The 24820-nt window shown below is 40.5% G+C and overlaps 1 protein-coding gene and 1 long non-coding RNA gene across 12 annotated transcripts in view; one reads left to right on the top strand and one right to left on the bottom strand.

The window, feature by feature from the left end:
* The window catches only part of LOC117094406, a 32403-nt gene extending 15644 nt beyond the window's left edge, over window positions 1-16759 (bottom strand). Inside the window, exon 1 of the long non-coding RNA XR_004441538.1 lies at window positions 15367-16759. This is a non-coding gene — a long non-coding RNA (uncharacterized LOC117094406). The remainder of the gene's footprint in view (window positions 1-15366) is intronic.
* The window catches only part of SP100 (SP100 nuclear antigen), a 191686-nt gene that overhangs the window by 60547 nt on the left and 106319 nt on the right, over window positions 1-24820 (top strand). For 10 of the 11 annotated variants that reach the window (XM_033229902.1, XM_033229899.1, XM_033229901.1 and 7 more), the window contains 4 exons: window positions 12800-12844; window positions 16751-16825; window positions 21711-21755; window positions 22843-22947. In XM_033229902.1, coding sequence (XP_033085793.1) covers window positions 12800-12844; window positions 16751-16825; window positions 21711-21755; window positions 22843-22947 — 270 coding nt within the window. The remainder of the gene's footprint in view (window positions 1-12799; window positions 12845-16750; window positions 16826-21710; window positions 21756-22842; window positions 22948-24820) is intronic. The other variant, XM_033229895.1, reaches the window with a different exon arrangement.

Here is a 24820-nt window from a genome sequence, read left to right as displayed (position 1 = left end):
GCTGCCCCGCTCAGCTCTTAAATCTCATCCTTTATGATTCCCTTGTCACTTGCTACTCTGGCCTTCCTTGAATAAACCAAGTAGTGTTCAGCCTCAGAACCCTTGCACTTCATGTTGACTCTACATAAGATGCTTTTACCTGGTAGGAATGGTTTCTTCTTATTCATGTTTCAGTTCAAGTGTCTCCTCCATGGAGAGGCCTTACCTGATCTCCATTTCTTAAAAACTCCCCAGCGTCTTTGATATCACCTTTTGAACTGTCTTTTCACTTGATTGTAAGTTTTTGATATACAGAATATTTTATCCTTGTGTAATTGGTCTGTATTATCCTTTATAATTATGTTTCCTAATCTTGTTTAAGAAATCTTGCCCTAATCTCAGGTTACCAAGATATTTTCATATTTTTCTTACTTCATTGAACATCTTGACCAATAAAGTCAGATCCAGTGAATAAATACTCTCGCTTCCATTCCTAAGATGGGCAGCCTGAGGATCATTCATTATAGTTCTTCAGAGAGTCCCCAGTAAGAGTGAGGCTCAGTTGGCCACACTGGTGACCAGCCCAGTTGGCTTCCCTTCTCAGCCTTTCCCTCTTCCTAGTTCCTCACTCCTAATCCTTGTGATTACTTCAAAAATAAACCTACTGAAAACAAAACCCTATCTCAAGATTTGCTTTTGGGAATATTAGGTGGAGACATTCTTATTTCTTTTCTCATTTGGATATTTAATTCTTTTGGAATTGATTTTTTTTTTAGTGTGGCATAATGTAAGGGTCTAATTTTTTCCAACATGGATAACCAATTGTCCTAGCTTCTCCACTGATGTGTAATGTCACACATAGCATGTCACACATAGCATTACATATTTGTATATGTAAATGGCAGCTTGATGCTAGAAAGCCCAGAAACATATATACATACATATGTATCCACTGCCCTATCTATTCTGCATCAATATATATCACACTCTACTAAGTACTATAATTTTATAACATATTAATATCAGGTAGGGTAAGTTCTCTCAACTTTTTTCTCTTTCAAAATTGTCTTGCCTATTATAGCCATTTTATCATTCTTATAACTTTTAATATCATTTTGTTAACCCTTGAAAACCCTGTTGAATTTTTATTGAAATTGCATAGAATAAATGTGGAGAGAACTGACGTCTCTAAAATATAAACCATTTCTATTCATGAACATAGAGATATCTCACTATTTATTCTTTCCTTTTTTGACCCTTTATTCATTTATTCACCAAATCTTTATTTCCAATGCTACTCGATAGGGATAAAGAAGTGAGAAAAATCTCATCAAGCTTACATTCTGCTCAGGGTATACAGACAATACACAAATAAGTGCATAATATTTCAGATAGTGACAATCTTATAAAGAAAAATAAAGAATAATGGAGTTGTAGAGTGACAGAAACGTGCCACTTTATGTAGGGTGTTCAAGGAGAGCCTTGCTAACAAGCTGCATGTAACTCAAAATCTAAATGCAATGAGGGACTAAGCCATGGAGCTGAGGCAGAGAAAACCTCAGTTGCAAAGGCCTGAGAGAGGACTATACATGGTCCTTTAGGGAATGGCAAGGAGGCCACTGGCTGGAGAGGTAGAGAGGGGTTGGGTGGAAAGTAGTTTCTCCGAGGTATATAGAACTTATAGGCCATGGCAAAGACTTTGAATTCTTAAGTAAGAGGAGACATCAGAGAGTTTTGAGCTGGAGAATATAATCTGAATTATGTTTTGAGGACATGCTCTGGATTCTACATGGATAATAGACTTTAGGAGGGCAAGAATGGGACAGGAGTAAGGAGGCTATTGCAATGATCTCAGAAGGGTGACGGTGGGTAGCAGTGGAAGCATTCAAAAGTGGGTAGATTCTGAAAATACAGATATGTGTGTGTATGTATTCATATACACATATACAGTCAATTCTCATTATTCCTGGTAGTTATTTTCTATAAAGTCACCATGAACACAGACTTAGCAAATATTGGACCATTGCTTCTAGTAGAAATACAGAATAAGGTTTTTGGAAGCCTCTAGTCATATTTTCATCAACTGATCAATACATAACCTTGTTTTATATATGTTTCTGTATAAGGACACCTTACGTAATATCACATTGATTCATTACTATTGAACTCATATCCAAAGCACTATAACTCATGCCTTGAACAAAGCTTATCTAACACATGTACTTTCTCTCCAACGTCACAGCCTTCTTGTACTTAGGAACACTAGACAACTCTTCAGCATTATACTTGGGTGTCACTTTATATCGTGAAATTACCAACAAAAAGCACAAAAACACATAGAAAAAAGTGGCACTAAATAGACCACAAACGGACTCTTGTTTACAGTGTGAAAGCTGAAACAAGAAGGCAAAGCATCACCTTGTTTGACCTCAGCTAAGAGCATGCATAGGTGACTCAAATAATTTGCCACACTGCATGTCTGCCAATGACCAGGGAAGTGCCATGAGTATTGATTTGAGGGTTCACATAAATTTGAACTAATAGACAAATTTGCAGATATGGAATCTGTGAATAATGAAGATTGTGTGTCAATTAGCTTTACTCAACTTTCTAAAAATCGATTGGTACTTTTAGTGGGATTCTGTTAAATTTATAAATAAACATAGGGAGAACTCCCATCTTTATGATGCTAGACTGCCTCTCCAAGAACACGCCATGATGATCCATTTGTTCAAGAGTCCTCTGGGCCTTCAGTGGAGCTTTTATATTTATTTCCTGCATGTGGGTGGGTGATGCAGACTTTCTTTACGTTTAGTCTGAGCTTTGGTGGCAGTGTGCTTTCACTGCTATTATAAATGAGGTCTTCCCTTGCATTATATCTTTTAACTGGTTTTTACTCCCATATAGGAAAGCTACTCATTTGTATATCTTAATTTTGAAACTTACTAACTTTTCCTATTATGATAGTATATTTTTAATTGCTTCTCTTGGGTTTTCCAGGTATATAATCATATTATCTGCTTTACTTTTTTGTACTTGTTCTAACTTTTCTGAGGCAGATGTTTAATTCAACTGGTGTCTTCCCCCCCCCCCACTGGTTTCTTATTTAAGGCTATTTATTGGTTTGGTTTGGTTGTTTTTAGAGATAGAGATCCTGGTCTGTCACTCAGGCTGGAGTGCAGTGGTGTAATCATAGCTCACTACAGCCTTGAACTCCTCAGCTTAAGTGATCTTCCCATTTCAATCTCCCAAGTAGCTGGGTTACAGGCACATGGCATCATGTCTCACTATTTTATTTTATTTTATTTTATTTTATTTTAGAGATGGGGTATCACTATGTTGCCTAGGCTAGTCCTGAACTCCTGGCCTCAAATGATACACCCATCTTAGCCTCCCAAGTAGCTGGAGGACAAGCATGAGCTAGCATGCCCAGCTAAGACTTTTCCCCTCCCTTTGGGCACTGTATTAACAATCTTCCATAGCTTCTCATAGGCAATGTTTTTTATTATTGTTATTTGCTAAATAGCCCACAATTTGGATTTGTATTTCCTCTTTGACACAGTTATTTAAGAGAGGGTGGGGAAAATGTGTATACTCTATTTTCTGGCTGCGGAGTTCAACATTTATCAGTCATACTGATCCTGTTAAACAAATCACTTGGGTCTTCCATCTTTTTCCATTTTCTACACTGATCTCTTATGGGCTAAAAGAAGCAAAAATAAAGTCTTCTATCAATAGTGTGTTTTTACCCATTTCTTACTGCATCTCCTATAATTTCTACTTCCTTAAAACTTTTTGGTCTGAATTACATGGTCCCTGATTTCTTTTACTGATGTATACTGAATATATGTTTGCCTATATATTTATTTTCAATGTTTTATATGTTTTTAAATGAGTCTTTCATGCATGATAAAATCTTGGTTTTTACTTTGTAGTTAAATCTCTCAAAATTTCTTTTTTAAATAAGTGAGTTAAGCCCATTTACTTTTATTGATAGAACCAAGATGTTTGATCTTGTTTTAGTCACATTGGTTTATGTTATATAGTCTAGGGATTTGGACTTTTTTTAAGTCAACACTCTGCATTCTGTCTTCTATGCATTTTATGTGCATGTGTGTACTTCTGATACTAAGGAATATTTGCACTTCTATTTTAGTGGTTACAACTAGTTAGTGGCTACCTAGCTGAGACTATCTGTATTAGTCTATTCTCACACTGTTATAAAGAACTACCTGAGACTGGGTAATTTATTTTAATAAAGAGGTTTAATTGATTCACAGTTCCACACGGCTGGGAGGCCTCAGGAAACTTAGAATCGCAGCAGAAGGTGAAGGGGAAGCAAGCACATCTTACCATGGCAACCCAGGAGAGAGGGTGAGCTAAAGGGAAGTGCCACAGTTTTTTTGTTTGTTGATTTGTTGTTTTTTTTTTTTTTTTTTTTTTGAGACGGAGTCTCGCTCTGTCACAGGCTGGAGTGCAGTGGCGCTATCGCGGCTCACTGCAAGCTCTGCCTCCCGGGTTCACGCCATTCTCCTGCCTCAGCCTCCCGAGTAGCTGGGACTACAGGAGTGCACCACCATGCCCGGCTCATTTTTTGTAGTTTTAGTAGAGACAGGGTTTCACCCTGCTGGCCAGGATGGTCTCGATCTCCTGACCTCGTGATCCGCCCACCTCAGCCTCCCAAAGTGCTGGCATTACAAGCCTGTTTGTTTGTTTGTTTTTTAAGTTCTGGGGTACATGTGCAGAATGTGCAGGTTTGTTACATAGGTATACATGTGTCATGGCGGTTTGCTGTACTTATTGACCCATCCTCTAGGTTCACTTCCCTCAACTCCCACCCCACAACAGGCCCTAGTGTGTTCCTCTCCCTGTGTCCATGTGTTCTCATTGTTCAACTCCCACTTGTGAGTGAGAACATACAGTGTTTGGTTTTCTGTTCCTCGTCAGTTTGCTAAGGATGATTGCTTCCAGCTTCATCCATGTCCCTGCAAAGCACATGATCTCATTCCTTTTTATGGCTGCGTGGTATTCCATGGTGTATATGTACCACATTTTCTTTATCCAGTCTATCATTGATGGGCATCTGGTTTGGATCCATGGCTATGCTATTGCAAATAGTGCTGCAATAAACATACGTGTGCATGTGTCTTTATAGTAGAATGATTTATATTCCTTTGGGTATATACCCAGTAATGGGATGGCTGGGTCAAATGGTATTTCTGGTTCCAGATCCTTGAGGAATCGCCATACTGTCTTCCACAATGGTTGAACTAATTTACATTCCCACCAACAGTGTAAAATGTTCCTATTTATTCACAGCCTCACCAGCATCTGTTGTTTCTTGACTTTTTAATAATTGCCATTCTGACTGGTGTGAGATGGTAACTCATTGTGGTTTTGATTTGCATTTCTCTAATGTTCAGTGATGTTGAGCTTATTTTCATATGTTTTTTGGCCACATAAATGTCTTCTTTTGAGAAATGTCTTTTCATATCCTTTGCCCACTTTTTGATGGTGTTGTTTTTTTCTTGTAAATTTGTTTAAGTTCCTTGTAAATTCTGGATATTAGACCTTTGTCAGATGGATAGATTGCAAAAATTTTCTCACATTCTGTAGACTGCCTGTTCGTTCTGATGATCGTTTCTTTTGCTGTGCAGAAGCTCTTTAGTTTAATTAGATCCCATTTGTCAGCTGTGGTTTTTGTTGCAATTGCTTTGGGCGTTTTCGTCCTGAAGCCTTTGTCCATGCCTGTGTCCTCAATGTTTTGCCTATGTTTTCTTCTAGGGTTTTTATGGCTTTGGGTTATACATTTTAAGTCTTTAATCCATCCTGAGTTAATTTTTGTATAAGGCATAAGGAAAGGGTCCAGTTTCAGTTTTCTACATATGGCTAGCCAGTTTTCCCAGCACCATTTATTAAATAGGAGATCCCTTCCCCATTACTTGTCTTTGTCAGGTGTGTCAAAGATCAGATGGTTATAGATGTGTGGTGTTATTTCTGAGGTCTCTGTTCTGTTCCATTGGTCTATGTGTCTGTTTTGGTACCAGTACCTTGGTGTTTTGGTTACTGTAGCCCTGTAGTATAATTTGAAGTCAGCTAGGGTGATGCCTCCAGCTTTGTTCTTTTTGCTTAGGATTGTCTTGGCTGTACGGGGTCTTCCTTGATTCCATATGAAATTCAAAGTAGTCTTTTCTAATTCTGTGAAGAATGTCAATGGTAGTTTGATGGGAATGGCATTTAATCTATAAATTACTTTGGGCAGTATGGTCATTTTCATTATATTGATTCTTCCTATCCATGAGGTTGGAATGTTTTTTCGTTTGTTTGTGTCCTCTTTTATTTCCCTGAGCAGTGGTTTGTAGTTCTCCTTGAAGAGGTCCTTCATATCCTTTGTCAGCTGTATTCCTAGGTATTTTGTTCTTTTTGTAGTGATTGTGAATGGGAGTTCATTCATGATTTGGCTCTCTGCTTGCCTATTGATGGTGTAAAGGAATGCTTGTGATTTTTGCACATTGATTTTGTATCCTGAGATTTTGCTGACATTCCTTATCAGTTTAAGGAATATTGAGGCTCAGATGATGGGGTTTTCTGAATATAAAGTCATGTCTTCTGCAAGTATAGACAATCTGACTTCCTCTCTCCCTATTTGAATACTCTTTATTTCTTTCTCTTGCCAGAACTTCCAATACTATGTTGAACGGAAGTGGTGAGAGAGGGCATCCTTGTCCTGGGCCGGTTTTCAAAGAGAATGCTTCCAGCTTTTGCCCATTCAGTATGATATTGGCTGTGGGTTTGTCATAAACAGCTCTTATTATTTGGAGGTATGTCTCATCAATACCTAGTGTATTGAGAGTTTTTTGTTTGTTTGGGTTTTTGTTGTTGTTGTTTGAGACGGAGTCTCACTCTGTTGCCCAGGCTGGAGTGCAGTGGCATGATCTCGGCTCACTGCAGGCTCCACCTCCCGGGTTCACGCCATTCTCCCGCCTCAGCCTCCCAAGTAGCTGGGACTACAGGTGGCCGCCACCATGCCCAGCTCATTTTTTGTATTTTTAGTAGAGACAGTGTTTCACCATGCTATTAGCCAGGATGGTCTCAATCTCCTGACCTCATGATCCACCTGCCTTGGCCTCCCAAAGTGCTGGAATTACAGGTGTGAGCCACCACGCCTGGCCAAGAGTTTCTAACAGGAAGGGATGTCGAATTTTTTCAAAGACCTTTTCTGCATCTATTGAGATAATCATGTGGTTTTTGTCTTTGGTTCTGTTTGTGTGATGGATTACATTTATTGATCTACATATGTTGAACCAGCCTTGCATCCCAGGGATGAAGCCAACTTGATCATGATGGATAAGTTTTTTAATGTGCTGCTGGATTCAGTTTGCCAGTATTTTATTGAGAATTCTTGCATCGATGTTCATCAGGGATATTGGATGGAAGTTTCCTTTTTTTACTGTGTCTCTGCCAGGTTTTGGTATCAGGATGATGCTGGCTTCATAAAATGAATTAGGGAGGAGTCACTCATTTTCAATTGTTTGGAATAGTTTCAGAAGGAAAGGTACCAGCTACTCTTTGTACCTCTGGTAGAATTCAGCTGTGAATCAGTCTGGTCCTGGGCTTTATTTGGTTGGTGGACTGTTAATTACTGCCTCAATTTCAGAACTTGCTATTGGTCTATTCAGGGATTCGATTTCTTCCTGGTTTAGTCTTGGGAGGGTGTATGTTTCCAGGAATTTATCCATTTCTTCTAGATTTTCTAGTTTGTGTAGAGGTGTTTGTAGTATTCTCTGATGGTAGTTTGTACTTCTGTGGGGTCAGTGGTGATATCCCCTTTATCATTTTTTATTGTGTCTATTTGATTCTTCTCTCTTTTCTTCTTTATTAGCCTATCTAGCAGTCTATCTATTTTGGTAATTTTTTCAAATAACCAGCTCCTGGTTTTTTGGATTAGTTTGCTCTTGTCTCTCTGGCTCTTTTAATTGTGATGTTAGGGTATTGATTTTAGATCTTTCTAGCTTTCCGACATGGGCATTTAGTGCTATAAATTTCCCTCTTAATATTGCTTTAGCTGTGTCCCAGAGATTTTGGTACATTGTCTTTTTGTTCTCATTAGTTTCAAAGAACTTCCTGATTTCTGCCTTAATTTCATTATTTACCCAGGAGTCATTGAGGAGCAGGTTGTTCAATTTCCATGTAATTGAGTGGTTTTGAGTGAGTTTCTTAGTCCTGAGTTCTAATTTGATTGTGCTGTGGTCTGAGAGACTGTCTGTTATGATTTCAGTTCTTTGCACTTGCTGAGGAGTGTTTTACTTCCAATTATGTGGTCGATTTTAGAATAAGTACCATGTGACACTGAAAAGAATATATATTCTGTTGATTTGGGGTGGAGAGTTCTGTAGATGTCTATTAGGTCTTCTTGATTCACAACTGAGTTCAAGTCCTGAATATCCTTAATTTTCTGTCTCATTGATCTGTCTAATATTGACAGTGGGGTGTTACAGTCTCCCACTATTATTATGTGGGAGTCTAAGGACTTGTTTTATGAATCTGGGTGCTCCTGTATTGGGTGTATATATATTTAGAATAGTTAGCTCTTCTTGTTGAATTTTTCCCTTTACCATTATGTAATGCCCCTCTTTGTCGTTTTTGATCTTTGTTGGTTTAAAGTCTGTTTTGTCAGAGACTAAGATTGCAACCTCTGCTTTTTTATTTTTTCTTTCTATTTGCTTGGTAAATTTTCCTCCATTCCCCTATTTTGAGCCTATGCATGTCTTTGCAGGTGAGATGGGTCTCCTGAATACAGCACACCAATAGGTCTTGACTCTTTATCCAATTTGCCAGGCTGTGTCTTTTAATTGGGGCATTTCGCCCATTTACATTTAAGGTTAGTATTGTTATGCATGAATTTGATCTTGTCATCAAGATGCTACCTGGCTATTTTGCACACTAGTTGATGCAGACTTTTCATAGTGTCATTGGTCTTTATATTTTAGTATGTTTTGCAGCGGCTGGTACTGGCTTGTTCTTTATTTATTTAGCGCATCTTTCAGGAACTCTTGCAAGGCAGGCCTAGTAGTAACAATATCCCTCAGCATTTGCTTGTCTGAAAAGGATTTTATTTCTCCTTCACTTATGGAGCTTAGTTTGGCTGGATATGAAATTCTGTATTGAAAACTTTTTTTCTTTAAGAATAATGAATATTGGCACCCCATCTCTTCTGGCTTGTAGAGTTTCTGTTGAAAGGTCTACTGTTTAGTCTGATGGGCTTCCCTTTGTAGGTGACCTGGCCTTTCTCTCTGGTCTTTCCTTCATTTGGACCTTGGAGAATCTGATGATCATGTGTCTTGGGATTGACCTTCTCGTGGAGTATCTAGGTGGTGTTCTCTGTATTTCCTGAATTTGCATGTTGGCCTGCCTTGCTAGGTTGGGGAAGTTCTCCTAGATAATATCCTGAAGTATGTTTTCCAGCTTGTATCCATTCTTCCCATCTCTTTCAGGTACTCCAATCAATCATAGGTTTGGTCTTTTTATAAAGTCCCCTATTTCTTGGAGGCTTTATTCAATGAAACACAATGACTGTTCCTGGTGTAGGAGGTGTGCTTTGCTGGGGGGAAACCAAGTGTCTGGGCTGCCCAGATTCCTCAGAACTACCAGGAGGAAAAGCTAAGTCTGCTGGTTCATGGAGACTGTGGCCTTTTCTCTATGGGCTCAGGCCCAAAGAGATCTGGGTTCTGTCCCTGAGCCTCTGGCTGGAGTTATTGGAGTTCCTGCAGGGAAGCCCCGTCCAGTGAGGAAGGATGAGTCAGGGTCAGACCTAAAGAGGCACTCTGGCTGCAGTAGGCCACAGCCAGTGTGTTGGGCTTTGGGGGATACGTCTTGGGACCAAGCCATCCAGTCTCCCTGGCTCCAGCTGAGGAAAAGCATGGCCTGGAGCTGTAGAGATGGATGCTACCCTTCCCCTGCCAAGGGAACTTAGCGTTTTAGGCAGTTGTGAGTTCCAGTGCTGGCTGCTGAAGTGCCACATTTTTAAACCACCAGATCTTGTGAGAACTCACTATCATAAGATCAGCAAGGCGAAAATCTGCCCCTGTGATCCAATCACCTTCCACCAGGCCCCTCCCCCAACACATGGGGATTACAATTCGACTTGAGATTTGGGTGGAGACACAGAGCCAAACCATGTCACTGTACTTTCAGCCTTCCTTACAGTTCACTGTGATCATGTCATTAGGTTCTAGCCAATGGCATATGAGCAGAAGATATGTGAGCCACCTCTGAGTCTTTCCCTTGAAATAAATGAATGGGTAAGCAGCCCACACTCGTTTCGTATTTTCTCAATGGTTAGGAGTGTATACTTCCAATTTAAAGAAGGTTTGCATGCTGTTCTAGTGATTACTTTTAGGATTACCTTTATATGATTCCTTTGGTGCTCTATTTTAGACAGTACCCTTTAGTTTCCCACCCAGATTTATAAAATCAGCCTGTGTGCCATTCCATTGTCCAGTCTTTTTCCTGCCTCACCCAATTTTAGGCCATGACATTACCATGTTTACCTTTCAGCCATTAACCTTGCTTTACATCCACTCTTGGATTTGTCTACACAATACCTTTGGACTCCTACCTTTAAAATAAACAAAGAACTTGCTCTACAGCCTATTTTTGCTCTCTCCTCCCTGTTTTTTGTTTGTTTTGTTTTGTTTTGTTTTGTTTTGTTTTGTTTTGTCTGAGACAGGGTCTCACTCCGTGAGACCTATGCTAGAGAGCAGTGGTGCAATATTAGCTGCAACCTCTAACTCCTGGGCTCCAGTGATCTTCTTACCTCAGCCTCCTGACCAGTTAGGACTGCAGGTGTGCACCACCATAGCTTGCTAATTCTTTCAAATTTTTTGTAGAGACGAGGTCTTGCTAGGTTGCCCAAGCTGGTCTCAAAATTCTGGCTTCAAGTGATCTTTCCACCTATGCTTCCCAAAGTGCTGGGGTTACAGGCATGAGCCACTGCACCTAACCCTTCCCCTCATATTTTTTGTTATTATACTATTTCTATATTGTCAGAGCATATGCACTTCATATTCTCATCTGTCACCCAACTGCCCACTTTTATTTTGGTCCTTTTGCCAGGATTTTCAGCTCTACCTTAGTTTGCTGAAGTATATCTTCTAGTAATGAGGACTCAGAAACTACATTCCAAGAATTTTTCTGTTCAAATTTGTGTTATTTATACCTGAAAAATAGTTTGCTCATTCTTTATTTCTAGAAATATCTTACAGGTTTTTCTCCACTTTCCTGTGGCATTAAAAGTTGGTGTGGAAAATTTTGTGGCCAATAAGTCTCCCTTGAAAATAACTTTTTGCCTACACTGCCCATTCAATTGTTTCTTTATCTTTAAAGTCCAATAAATGTGTTGGAAATATATCTCGGTGTTGGCTATTTTGGATAAATTTCCCTGTGACAGGGTGAAGAGATAGGTACTTTTGATGTATACATTTTAATTTATATTATAATTCCACACTTTTTTCATCAAGTATTTCTTCTATTTTGATTTTCTGCTTTGGGAACTCCAATAATTTGTTCACTTACATTGATTATTTTCTCTCTAATTTTTATTTTATGCTATTTTATTTTTGAAACAGTGTCTCACTCTGTCACCCAGGCTGGAGTGCAGTGGAGTCATCTCAGATCACTGCAACCTCCGCCTCCCAGGTTCAAGTGATTCTCCTGCCTCAGCCTCCCAAGTAGCTGGGACTACAGGCATGTGCCACCATGCCAGCTAATTTTTTTATTTGTAGGAGAGACGAGGTTTTGCCATGTTGGCCAGGCTGTTCTCAAACTCCTGAGCTCAGGTGATCCACCTGCCCCAGCCTCCCAAAGTGCTAAGATTACAGGGGTGAGCCACTGTGCCCAGCTTGTTTTGTTTAATAATTCTTAAAATTTCTTGTTTCCTTTTCCTATTTCTGTAATATATGTCCTTCACTTTAATTTCTGAAATGCCTAATCTCCTTTATTTTTCTTCTAAATTTGTCTTCATTTCTCTGATTTTTTTTCTACTTATTTCTCAAGTTCTGGCTGTTATAAACACAATTACAGCCTTAGCTATTCAAAGCATGCCTCTGAATTCCACGAAGTGGACTTCACTGGTAATTGCTTTCTTTTTTTATATTTATTGATTGATTGATTGATTGATTGAGATGGAGTCTTGCTCTATCGCCCAGACTGAAGTGCAGTGGCACCATCACAGCTCACTGCAATCTCCTCCTTCCAGGTTCAAGCAATTGCCCTGCCTCGGCCTCCCAAGTAGCTGGGACTACAGGTGCATGGCACCACTCCAGGCTAATTTTTGTATTTTTAGTAGAGATAGGATTTGGCCATGTTGGTCAGGCTGGTCTCAAACTCCTGGCCTACAAGTGATCCACCCACCTTGGCCTCCCAAAGTGCTGGGATTCCAGGCACAAGCCACTGTGCCTGGCCATCACTGGTGATTTCTTAGACCTAGTATTGTTTGACCCTCCTGGTACTCTTCTGCTGCTCCTGTCACCTTCTGCTTGATTTCAGCTACTTTAAAATCTTTCTTTATTGTGAATGATAAGACCACATATGGATATGTACAAGCATAGTGTAAATGACTAACACTGTGTGAAAACAGGTTGCTTTGTGGTTAATGGTTTCTGTGTGACAACAACCAAGATGGGATGTTGGTAGCCGAGGACTTAGCCCCAGAAAAGTGGAAGGAAAACAAAATTAAATACTTGGAAACTATTGACACAAAAAGTGTGCAAATCTTTGTTTATAGTTATAGAGGATTGTTTTCTTTCTTTTCTGTGTGCAGGAAAAAAGAGAAAGCATATATTTAAAGCAAATGGTCTCCAAAGAGGTAAGAAGAAATGTGGGGATTTACTCCTTTGAACTCGCTGTGGTCCTATTCTTCCTGCCAGACCCCATCCTTGCTGCAGCCTCAAAATCTCCTATGGGCCATGGTAGCTTCAGACCCAATGGATTATTTAGAGTACCAGCTGAGTCATTGTAACAAACAGATCCCAAAATACAGTGTCTTAAAACAAATAATCTAAGAGCCCAGAAGTGGTAGGCAATCTGCCTTCCTTGACATGAAGTTTCCAACTGTGGGTCCACAAGGGCTGATCTGGTTGACATTGTCTCCCAACCAGTGGGAAAGAAAAAAAAAAACTGACAAAAGAACCAGCCATTTGTTTATTTTAATGGAAAGACTCAGAAGTCTTCTGCCAACATCCCATTAGCCAAAACTTGGTTACATGGCGAGAGCTAGCTGCAAAGTGAGGCTGAGAAATGTAACGCTGGCCGGGCAGTCTTTGGTTCAGCTGTAAGTCTATTCGTATGGAAGAAGGAATGATTATGGGTGACAAATAGCAATATGCCTACTTGCCCTTCATGTTTGCCTCCAAAGTCACTGATTCCCTTAAATAAAGAGGAAAACTCGGACTCTCCATTGATTCAGATCCAGCCTTTTTGTCACCTGAGACTCTTTGGCAAGCACAGGAGCTGGAAGCTGAGAGGCATTACAGAGCTATGTGGGCAGAGACATGCCAGGCCTGATTAGGAAATGAGGCAACAGGAGGAAGTGTTAGAAAGGTGTGTTGTAACTAATACAGTCCGGGACAGAACATGAAGAAACAGACGGAGAGAATTTGAATCAATTACATGGAAGCCAGAGTACTGGTGCCACATCAGATCGAAGCCTGAGAAACACGGGGTTATTTTATTTTATTTATTTATTTATTTTCTTTTTTGAGATGGAGTCTTCCCCTGTCACCCAGGCTGGAGTACAGTGCTACGATCTCAGCTCACTGCAACCTCTGCCTCCCAGGTTCAAGCAATTCTCCTGCCTCAGCCTCCCTAGTAGCTGGGATTACAGGCTAATTTTTGTATTTTTAGTAAAGACACGGTTTCGCCATGTTGGCCAGGCTAGTCTTGAACTCCTGATCTCAGGTGATCCACCTGCCTCGGCCTCCCAAAATGCTGACATTACAGGCAGTGAACCAAACTCAATCAGAGCATATGCTGCACTGCGCACTTGAAGATAAAAAAGATGTGACACTCCATTCTCTTCATCAGATCTTGTGGATTTTATGTTTATTGCATTCCTCCTTTTCCTTCTCATCTTTGTCTCTCCTTTATTTCCTTCCCTCTCCCATTCTACTTATGTTTCTCTTGCATACCTTATTTAATTTTTTTTTTTTTTTACATCTTGTAAAATATTTCTGGCAAGTTGATATGGCACTGTAGAGATGGCAGCACTTTTTCCTCTAGAGCTAAAGCATATTTGGATATATTTTTTCCCATGATTTCTGATTATTTCTGTCTGTCACTCATAAACATAGATACATATGTTTATGTAAATGATATAACTATTTTCAAATATAACTAACTTTAAATATAACTCTACTATAAATAAGTATATACATGTAATATTTCCAGCATCTCTGTCATTTTTATTTCTATACCTATCTGTCGTCTTGGTTATATTCCAGTTTGTACTTACCCAGGTCTAAGATGTTTCTTCCTTCACGTTTTTACTGGTTTCTATGGAAGCCTCTCTACCTTAACTATTTTATTACGTGGATTTGTTAAGTCTAAGCAGAAATCACATTTATTCCTTCTACTTACTTTTCAAACCTGTTCTCTCAAATAGTTACTTTCTTGCCCATGAATGAAGTCTTAGGTAAGCCCTAGAGCTATGCTAGTCCCTTTTAGCAGTAATATCTCATTTAATATTTAAAAGCCTGAGCTGATATAATATTAAAACTGGAAACCATGTGGTAGGGAAGCTGGGTGAAGTCAGCATTTACTTTCATCCACACTTCCTCTCCACCTCCACTGAGTGTCTATTGCTTTCAACTAATTTGGGTCTAGGAGGAGGGGGAGAAAGAAGTGAACAGGAGCAGGAATGGCCCTCATACTATATAGCTTGGTGCAAGAGTAATTGTGGGTTTTGCCTTAAAAAAAAAAAAAAAAAAAGCAAAAACTGCAATTACTTTTGCACCAACCTTATAGATTTTTGTGTCTCCTAGATATTGGTGGATGCATGAGCCATATTCATTTGTGAGTTCTTCAGAGACACTCAACTTAGAGAGAACCTCTCAACTGAAGTTCCCCTAATTCAGGAACTTCAACTGGCTGCTTACCAATCCCCTCAGTCTCCCAGCTCTGGGAGGTCCACACTACACTCCTGCTGGGGTCAACTCATCCACCCAAGTGATTCTCCCAGACAGAATATCTCTCAAGAAGACCTAAGTGAGCTCCTCTTTTCCCCAGGGAGACCTATAGGAATTATGAATCTTCAGACCCTCTCGACATTCTAGGATTGAGTCTATAAATGTCTCTGCCTTCCTCAAACTCCTGAAGGTGAAGATCAGTTACCTTGAAGTTGTAGTCTTCTCAGTTGCCTTAAGGAGGAAGGAGCACGTTACTCAACTTCTATAGCAAGAACATGGTGTTAGCTGTTAGCACTTGGACAGGAAATCCAAGAATTGCCACACTACTTCCTGTGGGGTATTTGAGCAAGACAATTTGCATAGAATAATTACAAAGGATGTCCCAAGAGCTCTATAGTATTAGCAGATCTTAAGCTCCAAATCTCCTCGTAAGTAGAACTCGAGTAAACTGAACTAAACTACTTGAATACCTCTAATTTGTTTGTCCTCAATGGACATTGATGAAAGGCAACTACAACAGGACCAAAGACATAGAGGGACAGAAAAAGAGTCTTTGTTTGTCTAAGATATCTATGGCTGGACAAGTTCAAATTGTGGCCAGGTCATAGAAAGAAAGAAAGGAAAGAAAAATACAGGGAGACAGCATGGGAAGGGAAAGCGGGAGGGAGGGAAGGATGAAGGGAAGAGAGGAGGGAAGGGGAGGGGAGGAGAGGAGAGGAGAGGAACTTTATGGCCTTGTCTGAGAGATCAGCACCTTTAAACATGGCACTCATGAGATGCTCCTGCACATACCTCACTGTCTTTCTGCCTACCCCCATCACCTGCTGAATCTAACAGCATCCTCCTGAGATAGGGTTTCAATCAACCCTTTGTTAGTCCTAACCCTGAGGCTTTCTGGGACTTGAATCTCTATACAAATTCCCCTTGGGCAATAGTGTCTTGGTTAGTTCCTTAGATCCTAATTTTTTGGCAAAACCTATGTGAATAAGGTCTTTGGTCATTTTCACTGTATTTTCAGCCTCAACGCCTTCACTGAGGGCTAAGATGGTAGCTGGTGTCTCACCATCAAAATGAGTGGGACAATCCAAATTCTTGCGTTGCTGCCATTGATTTCTGCCCCACAACCAGAGGAAATCTGCAATGCTTCACTTCATTTTGCAATATCTGTATGCTGAAGTTTCTTCATTGGTAATAGGGGGAGTAAAAGTCTCTATCTCATAAATGAATAAGTAGAGGTACATATCTTGTGTTCATGTCTAGCACATAATAAGCACTTAAGTCTTAGCCTCATCATTATTATTATTCTTACAATATTCTTTGAGATATAAATGAAACTGTCTTAAGTTCTTTTTAAAATTAATGTAGGGGGACAAATGAATTTGGATTAATGTCACAGTAAGGAAAAGAAAATCTAGGATGAACCCAGGTTAACAACCAAAGGCTTGGTCATTGCAAGGCTATGTGTTACGTATTTTTCTTTGTGTGTTAAGCTCTGGAAAAGTTATAGCTAAATAAAATTTTTGAAAGCACTATTATATATAATGTGAGTTTTTTACACCATCCATATTTCTATTTTCCTATTTTCTCAGGGAGAAAGAAACACAGACCTAGAAAACACTTAACTCGGAATAACAAAGTCCCAAAGGAAAGACGGCAACCAAGAGGTAAAAAAAAAAAAAAAATACATTTTAAATAAATAATGTGTAAATGTTCACGCTCTTAGTAAAAAACATTTTTTTCTAATTGCTTTATGTTGCTGTACTTACTGTTGAGAAATATACCAGATTTCGTCAAGTTCCAAGATACGTCAGGGAGAAAAAGATGGTAACACCATAAACAAGTAGCTAGGTGATGAATCTGCAACCTGACCCGAGGGCCCAGGAGTTGCCTGCAGTGCTTCCTCTGCTGAACTGATAACTTTGAAGGCCAGAAATAGTTGTTGGCATAGAAACTAAAACAAAACAGACAAAACCCATGTAATTCGCAAGTGATGTAGCTGTCCCTCCTCTTGCTTATCACCACGTGGTAATTGCGTGGACTGGGGTCTGCCCCAAGTAAATTACAGTTTACTTATCTGTAAAGTAAAATTAGGTCAGTTAGGCTAGACTGGCTGCCCTCCAAGGCCCATCCCAGCTTCCCATGTGGCTTCTCATTCCATGGATCTCCTACAGGACTCAGTAAAAACCATGGACAGCCCCCTCTCCTGCATCATCATCACAGAGCCCTTGTAGACTGTGCCTCTTCCCCAGTGTCACTGACTGGAAGGGTTGGAACAGCAGCTCAGTATCCTCAAGTTCATTTTAAGACCTTTACACCTGTTTCTACTAAGTCAGCTCTTCAGTCCCCGCCTCTACCACATAGAGGCTCTGAAATGCAAAGCATCCTCCCTGTGCAATTTGCAGATGATTCTGGAACTCTGCTGAGCTGCTCCTTCAGCCAGGAGAAAGGTACATGAAGGAGGAGGCAAACAGAGAAGACAGACACCATCTCCTGCCAGACTGCCCTGTTGTTATCCTGCTCAAATTTACAGACAAATTTGTCATCTAAAAGAGTTTTGACACCTAAAACTCTTTCTCTGGCCACCTAACTTCATATAGACTCTCTCTATATACATATATACATATGTGTGTGTGTGTGAGAGATATATATATCTACTTCCTTTGGCTATGAATTCCCCCACTAGAATGGCAGAAGCAGTGTATGCAACTGCCTCTCCATAGTTGGTGGTGGCCAACCTGCTTGGGAATTAAGACACTGGATGGTCCTTCTAGAAGATACACAATCCACTGCTGTTCCCTCAGTGAGAGTATCTCTTAAAAACACCCAGTCCAGCTCCCATCCACAAGGTCTGCACCAGACCATGGGAATCGTGCTTCTTCATTATTCCCCTGCTGGCTCCCAGCTCAGCCCTCTGGCACCCTTGACCCAACTAGCCATGACCTTCACCTTTGTGCTTCTCAGCGGTGAGTCTGAGAGTCTCTCATTCCTTGACATTCCCAGAGACAGAGGTCCATCTCCTGCTTAGATGTCTTTAAACCTTCTCATTTGACTCGAGAGAAGGTGTCTGACAATTCCCTCCAGAGAAATGTGGCCTCTCTCATAAGGCCTGAAGGTGGGAAAGGCTGATGCTGGCAGAACCAGGCTCCCAATCCCCCACCATGTTCTTTGCAGATAGACTGGCATCTTGCCTTGGGATATAGAAGTACTGGGCTCCTATTGTGGCATTCTTGGATGTTGAGGCTTCTGCTAATACTCTGAGATAACCCAAGAATCACCTAAACATGGTGATATACTCTTTTGCCAAAAATGATTAGTCCCTGTTGTGAAAAAAATATATATTTTAAAATAACTTTTAATTTTTTCTGACCATATTATTATTTTACATGGTTAATATAGAATTAAAACTGATAGACCCAAGAACAATTACATCCTACTGTGTCCAGGCATTTGACTGCCTGGATATACAATTGTAGTGAGGTGCTGGAGCCAGCGAACACACAAAGGACCACTGGAAAGCACAGCTCTGCAGCACTTTATTACACATGATCTCCTCCTCAGCCCAGATGTCTCCATGCCAAGAGCTGGGAAGCAGTGCAATTAGCTTCTGGTGTTTTGCCCTAAAGTTGTTTGCCCTCAATAGGTTTTGATTGAAAGGAAATCCCTGCAGTCCAAGAAGGATTTAAACAGAGATAAACTGAGAGCAAGAGAATATACGTTGACCAATAATGGCTAGGGCTGAACAGAGCCAGGTTATGGCCAGAGCTGGATCACCAGTTTGACCACTTCATAGGAAAGAAGAAAGCAGACAGAGAACAAGTGTCTTTTGATGGAACTGTGGGGAGAAGGGAGAGTTGGGGGAAGGAGGAGAGAAGAGTTAGAAGTGGCCAGTTTCCCCGGGTGCACCTGCAACTTGATCATCATGAGTGACAGGAGAGTCCCACACAGAGCCACCCCTGTGTGGATGACATGTTACTGTGGCAACCGCATCAACTACCACACTTGGCACAATCATGGTCTTTGAAACTGATCGATCTAGAGCAAATTTTTCTGAGAGACAAGCAAGGAGTGGTAAGAAAGCTTCATCTACTTCCTTGAGGTCTCCATGTTTCCACATTTTACATGTTTCTTTTTTTTTTTTTTTTTTTTTTGAGGCGGAGTCTCACTCTGTCGCCCAGGCTGGAGTGCAGTGGCCGGATCTCAGCTCACTGCAAGCTCCGCCTCCGGGTTTACGCCATTCTCCTGCCTCAGCCTCCCCAGTAGCTGGGACTACAGGCGCCCGCCATCTCGCCCGGCTAGTTTTTGTATTTTTAGTAGAGACGGGGTTTCACCGTGTTAGCCAGGATGGTCTCGATCTCCTGACCTCGTGATCCGCCCGTCTCGGCCTCCCAAAGTGCTGGGATTACAGGCTTGAGCCACCGCGCCCGGCCACATGTTTCTTTTAAACCTTTAGTTCAGGCCGGGTGTGGTGGCTCACACCTGTAATCCCAGCATTCTGGGAGGCTGAGGCAGGTGGATTGCTTGAGCCCTGGATTTAAGACCAGCCTGGGCAACATGGTAAAACCCCATCTCCACTAAAAATACAAAAATTAGCTGGGTGTGGTGGTGCACACCTATAATCCCAGCTACTCAGAAGGTTGAGGAAGGAAAATCACTTGAACCCAGGAGATGGAGGTTGCAGCGAGCCGAGATCTGTGCCACTGCACTCCAGCCTGAGGAACAGAGCAAGAGGGCAAGACTCGGTCTCAAAAAAAAAAAAAAAAAAAAGTAGGGGGGCACTTTTAGTTCAATAGCCAAGTTTATAATTCTTTTATGCAGGTTTAGTAATCTCTCCCCTCCATGTGTCTCTGTAATATTTTAATAAACTTCCTAAGGGCAACATCTTGTGCGGTAGAGCATGCTTTCTCTTGGCATGTGAATTATCAGTAAATGTCTGATGGTACCATTTTTATCTTGATGAAGTTAAAAAAAAAAAAAACCTCTAAGTAATTGTTACGTCAGAGGCCCAGAAAATACAGTCTCATCAATCCCAAGGTTTCTTTATGCTAGATTGAAGGAAAGATGCCTTTCCAACCTAATCTGGTCATAATTTGCTCAAAGGAAGAAGCATGCATGATTGAGTATCTGGAGGAGGTTTTCTCCTGGGGCTTGCAGGACCCAAATCAGCACCCTATGATACCAGCCATGGGCACAGAATAATAGGCACAGACCTTTAGAAACAAAGAGCATCCACTCTGCATCCCTGACTTCAGCAAACACGTTAGAACGATGCAGATCTAAACATACATCTGGAATGACTGGCTCTTGGTTTGGACACATCGATCAACACATAGATACATGCTTCCAAGGTTTGTTTCTTTTTTGAGATGGAGTCTCGCTCTGCCACCCAGGCTGGAGTACAGTGGCGTGATCTTGGCTCACTGCAATCTCTGCCTCCCGGGTTCAAGCAGTTCTCCTGCCTCAGCCTCCCGAGTAGCTGGGACTACAGGCACACACCACCATGTCCAGCTATTTTTTTTTTTTTTTAATTTTTAGTAGAGACAGTTTGGCCAGGCTGGTCTTGAACTCCTGACCTCAGCCTCAGAACTCAGCCTCAGAACTCCACCTACCTCAGCCTCTCAAAGTGTTGGGATTACAGGCATGAGCCACCGCACCTGGCCCCAAGATATCTTTTAAGTCAATCCTTTGTGCTATCTTTAACAATACAACTCTTAGGCCTTGTGCCTTAATTTCTACAAGTTCCTCTTGAATAGCCTTCATTGGGTTAGTTTTTAAGTCCTTGGTCATTTTCCTCACCATTTTCAGTACAAAACCTTCCAAGTTTACATATCTGACTGGTAGAGTCTACCATGAGGTCTGTCTTGAGACCTTATGTTGCTACTTTTTATCTCTGACTCTTTCCCAAAGAAAATTGTCAACACTTTAATTTATATATTTATCTCTGAGCATCAGTTTCCTCATCTGCAAAGTGAGGATAGTACTAGCACTTATTTAATAGATTTTGTTGTAAAGATGAAGTCGGTTAATAGAGGCAAAGATCTAAGGATAGCTCCTGGCCTACAACAAGCACTGAATACATGTTCAACTTCTTTCTTGCTCTCCTCCTGGTGCTTGGGAAGCAGGTAAAATACTGTTTCAAATTTATTTGGAATGATTTGGAGATATTAATAGGGAAATATAGGATGCATCTCAGTTAAGCATCATGGTTGTAACCAAGTCTAGATCAGAGGTCAGCAAGCTATGACCTACAGGGCAAATCTATCCAGCTGACCGTAAATAAAGTTGTACTGGAACACAGCCACAGTCACATCCTTTGATGCACAGATGACACAACTACAGAGCTGAGTAGTCACAACAGAGGTTATGAACTGAAAAACCTTAACTACTTACTATCCGTCCCTTTACAAAACGTTCCCAACTCCTGATCTAGGCATTTAATGTTTTTCTTTAAGTTCTAGACAGGATCCTGAAAAGTTGCATTTGAATGGTGGTTTTGTAAAACACTACTATTTGCAACGCAAAGACATTTATGTTGTGTTTCAACTTTCTCAGGAAGAAAAACCAACAATAGACCTTTGAAAAGAAGAAGAAAAAGAGGTAAAAAGAAATGATCAATATGTTTTTCATAATTAAACATTTAATATTTAATATTCTGTACTGTGAGTAATAAGTCAGTTTTCTTAAATGGCATATGGAGCTAGTACTGGAGACTTAACGTCGACCAGAAGCTCATTTTAATACCCTCAATACCTGCTTCAGTGGAATCAGATCCCCAGTGCCCCAGTCGTGTGCTCATGCGGGGGTCCCCGGGCAATGTGCACTTTCTTTTTTATTGATTGCTTGATTAATACATAATAGATAAAAAATACTTGGGGGTACACGTGATAATTTGATACTTTCATATAATCAAATCAGAGTTCTTGGGATATCCATCACTTTAAATATTTACCTTTTTTGATGCCAGGAACATTCAGATTATTCTCTTTTAGCTATTTTGAGATGTATAATCAATTCATGTTAATTATAATCACCCTATTGATCTATTGAAAACGCCAGGCTTTATTTCTTCTATCTAATGGTGTATTTGAACCCTTCGTCAATCTGTCTTTATCCCTCCTCTCTCAATGTGCAATTTCTTCTAGAACCCTCCACACCAAGCTTCCCTTTTAGCAGCAGAGAAAGCTCAAGTGAAAGGGAAGTGAAGCAAAGCAGTTGGCAAAGAGGGAGACAGACGCCACCCCGAAAGGTGCCCCATTAGGTGCCACTGTGCCATCCTGCCCTCTATCCCCTCAGTCAATGCCTGGAATGGGGGAGATGAGACTAAAATTTGAGGGTTTTTTTTTTTAACATAACGTCAAAGCAATAATATGAGTGGAAATCTCCCTTCAAAACATCAGGAGGAAAATCATTGTGTGATAGGTAGATATGACCAACCAGGTTGAAAGTTAAGATCCTACCACACGCCAGGCTGTTGTGTAATATTTTAGAGGGTGGAGTGGAGGACAACAGTATCTACAGCTATCTAATGTGCCATGAAAGAAAGACTTTGAAATGTAACTGATTCATGGAGGAAATCCCTCCAATACATTTTAAATTATAAAAGAAAGCTCTCAAGACAGGTGGGGAGGAACAACGCACAGTTGTAAAATAAGATGGAATGGAAAAAAAAAATGCTTCCTTGCAGGTCCAAGAATTCCCAGAGATGAAAATATTAACTTTAAACAACTTGAACTTCCTGTGACCTGTGGTGAGGTGAAGGGCACTCTATATAAGAAGAAATTCAAACAAGGTGAGTGTACTGGTCCATCTACGATTTTCAGCAGGAAAATATCCACACAGATAGCATACTGTTTAGGAGTAGACACCTGCTTTGAGGGTCTGCAAAACCAGCCTCAGGCTTGATGATTTGCTAGGAGCTTTCTTGGACTTGGGACATCATCATATTTACAATTAGGGTTTATGAGTGAAGTATGCAAAACATACCCTAGGGAAAAGGCACTTGGGGTGAAGTTCAGAGACAACCAAAAGGAAGCTTCCAGGAGTCCTCTCCCCGTGGAGTCATGCAGGACTCATTTAATTATTGCAGCAACAAACTGTGACAACACATGTAAAACGTTGTCTACCAGGGAAACCAGCCTGAGTTTAGGAGTCCAGGGTTTTTACCAGTCACATAGGCGCCCTCTGCCTAGCACATACCAAAATTCCAGATTCCCAGAAGGAAAGCGGGTGTTCAGCATAAACCGTATCATTTGTGCAAACAGTTTAGGCACAGTGAGCCCTCTTCTTCGTTTATGGTTATAGATAAATGCAATTTATTTACATATGTCTGAAAGTAATACATCAGGATAGGTGGTTCCCAGATTACACAACATTTCAACAAGATCTCTTTGGATAGGCTATCTCAAATTTATTCTTGTAAGAGAATATAAATAAATTGCATTTGTTTATAACCATAAATAACAGGGATTTTTCTTTAAAGGGCTTTATCTTTATGGATAAACAATATGTCTATCCATATTGTTTATTACAAACAGTTTAGCCCACAGTGAGTTCTGCGAATGATAGACTCTCCTAAAATCCACATTCCTAAATGCCAGTGGCCAACCTTGCATATAGACAATGGGCAACCTTGCATATAGGCCCTCTAGGGAAAGTCTCAGGCCCACTCTGTTAACTCTGTTTTGTACAACAATGACATTTTCACACTTTTAAAATTCATAAAACATTAGCCTATGAGGCCATCTCCCCTTTCCCCTATGTGAAAGGCCCACAAGACATCCAACTAGCACCCACTACAAGGGCAAGCACCTTAATACTTGGGTGGAAAATGTAGACATCTGAGAATCTCAGCACTAACTTTCACAGCCCCACTTCCCATAACATCTGTACAGCCTGCTGCTAAATGGTAAGATCACAAGGTTTAGAATCAGAAGACCTGCGCTCAACTTTCAGCTATACCAAGAGTGTCTGATTCATCTACAGCCAGGTGCTCGGTCTCTCTAACCTTGAACTTCCTTCTCTACAAAATCGGAACAATAATATAACTTGCCTCACTGTATTATTATGAGAAAAAATAAAATAACAGACATAAAATACTTTGCAAGTTACAATTGTTAAATTACAGAACTAATGTTCATCTGTCATGACTGACACCTCCCCACGACATAGTTCTTTGAGCACCAACAAATATAAATGTTTGCCCCACGACTATGTTGCATAAAGGTAATTTAACTTCTCCCACTATATAACATTTCCATAATTACTTTTAATACAAAATAGCCATGAGTTCAAAATATGAAACATAATTGTCATTTGCTGGTTCAACAACATGGTACAAGACAAGGCAGACGTGACTGTAGTAACAGCTTCCCCAGGGCCACCTGGGGACCCAAGAGCATGGTAGAGGGCTTTGTGCCTTCATCCACCTCTCTGAAATTCAGGTTGACTCTATATCAGGTCTCAGAGGAAAGAGGAGAAAGAATTCTGCTCATTCTTTAGGGCCATCCTTTGCACCCACCTCCGACCTTTGGAATATAGCAAAATACGTTGAAAAGGTAAATGTTGGTAGTAATATTTCTTCTCATTGCATGAAGGTCAAAGAAATGTACACACACGAAAGAAAGTCCCCTTCATCTCTGTTCTTTCAGGCTGGGTATGATACC

This window comes from Trachypithecus francoisi, unplaced genomic scaffold (genome assembly GCF_009764315.1).
Source record: "Trachypithecus francoisi isolate TF-2019V2 unplaced genomic scaffold, Tfra_2.0 Lachesis_group13, whole genome shotgun sequence".
In the NCBI taxonomy this organism is placed as follows: Eukaryota; Metazoa; Chordata; class Mammalia; order Primates; family Cercopithecidae; genus Trachypithecus; species Trachypithecus francoisi.
This window is presented reverse-complemented; position numbering and strand designations above follow the sequence as displayed.